General features: G+C 41.4%; 1 protein-coding gene across 1 annotated transcript; it reads left to right on the forward strand.

The window, feature by feature from the left end:
• The first annotated feature begins 3,586 nt into the window (after positions 1-3,586).
• LOC130038744 (protein LSM14 homolog B-A-like) lies at positions 3,587-6,579 on the forward strand. Its single transcript, XM_056130558.1, has 2 exons — positions 3,587-3,631; positions 6,118-6,579. Exons 1-2 carry the CDS (start codon positions 3,587-3,589, stop codon positions 6,577-6,579), a joined length of 507 nt encoding a protein of 168 aa, XP_055986533.1.
• Positions 6,580-6,837: the final 258 nt, after the last annotated feature.

Consider the following 6,837-nt stretch of genomic DNA (forward strand, 5'->3'; position numbering starts at 1 on the left):
TGGAAGAGGAAGAGAATAGGTTACATCTTGATTGAATGAAAATTTTAAATAAAAAGTTATAACATTGTTTAAAAATCTAAAAGCATCAATAACCAATATCAGGGGTGAATCGGAAAATTAGAATATTAGAAAAATATCTAATATCAGCTATCTAATATCAAAAATATCAGAAAATTAGCATAAGAAATGGTAATATCTATTAAGGGGTTATACATTGCAAGAAACTGTTTCAAGTATTTTACATTAATTTTTCTAACACTTTCTGAAATTAACTTTGTTATTAACCCTGTTTCACTAGTGAGAAAACTAAGAGTGACTGGACAAACCCAAAACTATACAGCTGAGAAGCAGTAAAACTAGCATTTGAAGCAAGAGTCTGACAATATATGCTCTTCATTGTATGTAAGACATATCAACATTTTTATTTGTGTAATTTAACATTCTAAGTTATCTCCATCTACAAATGGCCAGTAGTCTATTTAGCCCTGGTACAGACAGGTAATTTAACAGTAAATGCATAAACTCTGAAGTTTCAGAATCTTATAAAATCTGTGATTTTGGTAGAATTACATTACTGTACCTTAGTGTGTATATGTATGCATACAATTGCATCCACCTCAAGGGTTACTGTGAGAATAAAATGAGTTTAGAATTTATTGTACCCACAACTTAGTAGCAGTGTAGCACTGTCCTCCTGCTGTTCATTGATCTGCTCAAGCAGGCGCCAGTAACGTCTCCATTGTGAAACTTGTTGTTACTGTTTTTGGCATCTTGAATACCCCACAGGGAGCTTGCCAGTCTCTGCCATGTGTGTGTAGCTTTCCAGGCTCTCTGAGAGGGATGAAGAAATCGAACCCGGGTCAGCCGTGTGCAAGGCAATGCCCTACTCGCTGTGCTATCGCTCGAGCCGCCTCACAACTTAGTATTAATAATGTATCCTCCCACCCAGATTTAATATAAATATTATTTCTAATCGACTGTAAAATGTTCTTAAATTTGTGTCTTGCAATAGTTTTCTAAGGAAGGCTTTGGGAATTTAAATTTGTTGAAAATTAAAAACATTTGTGGGGCCAGAGTGATAGTATTGGCACATAGGGTGTTTGCCTTGCACCTAGTTAACCTGGATTCAGTCCCTGGCATCCTATGTGGTCTCCTTAAAACTGCCAGGAGTAATTCTTGAGTGCTTCACTTAATCACTTAACTTCCCGTCAGTCGTCGATTTGCTCGAGCGGGCGCCAGTAACGTCTCCATTTGTCCCTGTCGCGTGCTAGTGTAGCCCAATGGCATCTGTTCGCTCTGGGAACATGAAGAGCCTCAAACCAATCGTTCATGATCTTGATGAAGAAGCCTGACCATCTGGTAGGTGGGCGTACACGCGGTCTTTTGACATCCCGTGGGATCCAGTCGGTAACAGCTCTACTCCAGTGGTCGTCTTCAAAATCTCATTATGTGACCAGCCCATCTGATTTTTGACACCTTGGCAAATGAGACAGCATCCCTGATTCTTGGAACCTCCGGCTTGAGTGCTTAGCCAGGAGTAATCCCTAAGCATCACTGGCATGACCCAAAGGCCAAAAAAAATTAATTAAATTAAATTAAAACATTTTCAAGACCACTCCTAAAGTTCACCACTTATGACTATTTAAGCTAGTCTATTCAAATGTTGCGGGAAGTTTTGTTAGCCTTCCTAATAGCAGCACTTATTTACTGATACTTTGGATTCTATTCTTCTGATAAAAAACAAAAACATAGTTTTCTCATGTACATTAAAGTTCTTTCTTGTGCTCTTTCCTGCAATCAAGATTTCTTCTGCCTGATAAAGCCTTTGTTTCTTTTTTCAGTTTTAAATTTGGAACATCACCTATGCCCCCAATTTTCTTTAAAAGAAAAAACCTTCCTCTTCCTACCAACTAATTAGTTTTCTGGGAATTCTCTGGTCATGACTCGCTACTAAATCTTTTAAAGCAGGGCTTCAAAAACATACTGTTTCAGAAATAAATGATATCATTCAATAAATGTATAAAATAGTTTCACTAAAGGTTACTACCTCTTCCAGAAAGAGACTGTTTTAGCATGGGGTGTGCAATAGCTCAAAAGGCCAGAGTGCATGCTTTGCACACAGGAGGCCAAGGGCTTGATTGCCTGTACAGCATGCTTCTGCAAGCACCACCGGAAATGACCCTTGAACACTGAGCTGGGAGTAATCACTGAACACCATTAGGTGTAGCCTACAAAACAAAGGCACTATTTCTCTCATTTTTTGATATTTAAAATATACAAAATAAAATAAAGAAACAGACTTCTTAAACCAGCCACTAAATATATCATAGAAAACTAGTGCATACTTTAAAATTGCCCCACTGCCTTCTATCAAGTGATTCATTTCCCTGTTTTATCTGAAGTTCTGGAACTTATCCCATCATTTACATGTTAATTAATGGAAAAAATAAAGCACTTTATAATTTCTCATTTGAATATATGGTGGTCTCTGCAGAATAAAATGAATTTCCACACCATGAGGACACATTTGTGATTGGTTAGGTACAATTGAAGTTTATAATAGTGAAATTTTAAGTGGAAAATTTCCACATGGCAGAGTGTGACTAATCCAAAATGCAGAAATGGTGAAAACTTAAATTAAAAAATTCATCTTTTGGGGCTGGAGCAATAGCACAGCAGGTAGGCTTTTGCCTTGCACGCGGCCAACCCGGGTTCGGTTCCCAGCATCCCATATGGTCCCCTGAGCACCACCAGGGGTAATTCCTGAGTGTAGAACCAGGAGTAACCCCTATGGATCGCCAAGTGTGACCCAAGAAGAAAAAAAATTCATCTTTTTTCTGCAATAGCACTTCTTCCAGCTGATTCTAGGAACTACCTGCTGTGCTATTCAGCCCCTCCCCCCCCAGAACTTTTAATGATTTAAAACCACATTTGTCTGAAGAAGCCAGCCAACTAACTAGATGATTCAGAAATAATTAGGTATGATGTAGGTTAAGAAGATACTTAACTTAAAGTGGTAATGGTGTTTGACTATCAATATTTTTTCTGCCAAATTTATTGTCTGCATACATGTGGCATAGAATATGAAGAAATTTGGGTATGGTGTTGTAATTGTATATACCGGAAACGATTATAAATCAAACAGATCTGTGCCACAGCTTGCTACTCCACCCTTTGATAATAATATCTGGCTGAGATTGCCGACTATTCTCGGAATGGAAAGCCATACGACAGATCTACTCACAAATTTTACAGTGCTCATAGTTACACTTCTTAACACTGGATGAATACAGACAGAAAAGGAAAAGAGAAGCTCCAAGCCTAATCCTTCAGACTCTCTCAAAGGTTTTAACTACAAAGACTCACCTTTAGCACAGCAGGAATACTGAATAACAAATGGGGGAGATGCATAGAAATGCACCAATTCAATGAGCAAAATCAACACGAAGGCACAACCAACACCAACCAGCTCTGTAAATCCTCAATGACTTCACTGTCACCACCACAATGGTGAGGATATTTAATAAACTTAAAGAAATGATGGCATAGGTAGTCAGCAAAACACAAGAAAGTATGGAGAGTCAAAATGAGAAAACTGCAATTAGAATACATGACAGAAATGAAGAGTACGGTAGACTATATATATATATTTTTTTTTTAAAAAAAAACTCATTAGAATCTCTGAATAACAGCAAAATAACAGCAGCTAAGCAAAAGATGGAAAAACTCTAAGATGAGGTGGAGGAAACTTCTAAAAAACAGCAGAAGGTGGGAGAAAATCTGAAAAAAGAATCAGCAGCACATCAGAAAACTTTGGGATGAGCTTAAGAGGAACATATAAGAGTTATCTGAGTCCCTGAGGACCAAGAAGGCAAATTTGATGAAGAACCTATTGTTAAAGAAATAATAGTTAAGAATGTGCCAGAGTTGAGGAATCTAGGCAACCAAATGCAAGAGACCCAAAGAAGAAAACTCCAAGACACACTGTTTTTAGAATGACAAAAATCAGAGTATTGAAAGCAGCAAGACCCAGAAAAGAACTTATACCGTAGATCTGTTGAAAATCTTATGGACTTTCTTTTGTATATAAGACTTTGAGTCAGAAGATCGGAGGAATATATCATAAAAATTCAACAAAATGAACACCTCACCAAGAATATGCTATCATTATCATTCATATTTGAAGGAACAATACAGAGCTTCATGGACAGGCAATAGCTTGGGGGAATTCATAGCCTTGAAAGTGGTTTTGCAAGGAGCATTAGAAGATTTTCTTTAGGACAAACTTCCCAGCACATGGCACTGAATATGGCACTCACTCGTGGCACTTCCATTTGCCCTCTACTAGATCAAGAAAGGTATGTGTACTCCTACCTTGCTGAAGGATTTTATACATTTTCAATAATGAATTGATGTCTCATTTATATTGAATGTTCTATATCTTATTAGGCTTTTAAAATATCCAGAGATTTTACTTATTAGTTCAGATACATAAACTGGATCTATAATACAGTATTTTTAATATAAAACCAATATTCTCTTTGGTAGGATAAAGCACATTCTTTTATAGACCTATTCAGATTTTTCCCTTTAAATTTTCTTAATTTTCTTCACTCTGACTAAATTTTACATTTTTACAATGTACCCATATTATGTAAATTCTAAATGTATTTACCATAGAATTATCCACACTTCACTTGATCACTTGACTTCCCATTAATCGTTGATTTCCTCGAGCTGGCGCCAGTAATGTCTCCATTTATCCCTATCGCGTGCTAGTGTAGCCCAATGGCATCTGTTCGCTCTAGGAACATGAAGCCTCAAACCGATCGTTCATGATCTTGAGGAAGAAGTCTGACCATCTGGTAGGTGGGCGGCCACGCAGTCTTTTGACATCCCGTGAAATCCAGTCGGTAACAGCTCTAGTCCAGCGGTCATCTTTAAATCTCATTACGTGACCAGCCCATCTGATTTTTGACACCTTGGCAAATGAGACAGCGTCCCTGATTCTTGATCGTTGACGGATGTCGGAACTCCAGATTCTTTCTCTCATTTGAGTGAAACGTGATATTCCAAGCATAGCTCTTTCAATTCCTCTTTGGGAGACCTGAATAGCGTTCTCATCTTGTTTGCGTAGGGCCCAGGTCTCTGAGGCATATGTTAATGCAGGAAGAACAGTGGAATCAAAGAGATGTGCCCGGAGCCGGAGGTTCTTTGTCCTCTTAGCTATTTCTTCGAAGCTCTTGAAGGTGTTCCAAGCCGCTTTCTTCCTCCTGCACAGCTCGGGTGCCAGGTCATTTGTCATGTTAACTTCTCGACCTAGGTACACATAGCTGTTGCATTCAGAGATGGTCGTTCCGTTGAGAGCGAATGGAACATCAGGAACGAGGCTGTTTCTCATAAACATTGTCTTCGTAAGATTCAGCTGTTAATCCATCAGAATTATCCACAATAGTCTTTAAATTATCACAAATCACAAATCATCCTGTTATTCGTCAATTGCCTCGAGCAGGCCCCAGTAACGTCTCCTTCATCCTAGCCTTGAGATTATATTCAAGGCTCTTTAGGAGAATGAGACCCATCATTGTTACTGGTATTTGGCATATTGGGTACGCCACGGGGAGTTTGCCAGACTCTACTGTGTGGGCAGGTTACATTTGGTAGCCTGCCAGTTTGTCAAAGTAGGAATGAGATGTCTTAATAAGATGTCGCGCAGTTGCGAATGCGGCCGTGCGGTTCCAGGACCTGGTTTTTATAGTCTCTGAATCTTGGCCGCTGATGGGATTACATAGCGCCAGGGGGCCAGTTGGTGGGTGTGACCCCCGCCTACTGGAATTTGGAGGATCTGGGTGGAGGATGCTCGACTCCAATCCGAGTAGGCTTGGAGATCTCGGCCCCGGAAGCCACGTGGCTTTGTCCCTCTGCCGGTACCTTCAGGTGTGTGGAGAGTGGTCTCAGCATGGTGGTGGCTGGACCTGGAGGTCTTCGGCTGCCAGGGACCTGGTCAGGGCGGGGAGGAAAGCTCAACCCGCTCCCCTCCAAGGGGCCCTGGCGAGGAATAGCCAGGTGCGGGGGCAGGAGACTGCACTGTTGTCTTCCGGGAGCTGGTTTTTATAGTCTCTACGTACCCCCTACCTGGGCAGCAAGATCAGCCTCATCTCCAAGGCACAGATCTGCTACGAGGGCATCCTCTACACCATCAACACCGACAACTCCACCGTGGCGCTCGCCAAAGTCAGGGCCTTCGGCACCAAGGACCGCCCCACCGACCGGCCGGCGCCGCTGTGCGAGGAGGTCTACGAGTACATCATCTTCTGGGGCAGCGACATCAAGGACATCACTGTGTGCGAGCCGCCCAAGGCGCCGCACGCGCTGCCCCAGGACCCGGCCATCGTGCAGCCCCACGTGCCTTATAGCCCCTTCCGCGGGATGCCCCCCTACAGCCAGCTGGCCGCCAGCTCCCTGCTCAGCCAGCAGTATGCCGCCTCCCTGGGCCTCGAGAAGCTGGTGAGTCCTCCGGCCTCAGCCGCCGCCTCCAGCCCTAGCTCCTCTTTAAATTATATAACTAAGAAAATTTAGTTTTTGAAAAGGAATTTTATTTTTTGGTTACAATTTTGTAGAATTTTAGGAGATTAGCTCTATTCATCTATATATGTGTATGTATTACCTCCTCCACACACACAAAAAAGAACAAACAGAAGAGAGATATATCCTACATGCATAGAGTGGGAATAAACATAGTATAAGAACAACAAATGGGTTGGAACGATAGTACAGCAGGTAGGGCGTTAGCCTTGCATGCGGCCTATCTGGGTTCGATTCCCAGCATCCCATATG

Source organism: Sorex fumeus, unplaced genomic scaffold, assembly GCF_029834395.1.
Source record: "Sorex fumeus unplaced genomic scaffold, SorFum_2.1 ptg000079l, whole genome shotgun sequence".
NCBI classification, from domain to species: Eukaryota; Metazoa; Chordata; class Mammalia; order Eulipotyphla; family Soricidae; genus Sorex; species Sorex fumeus.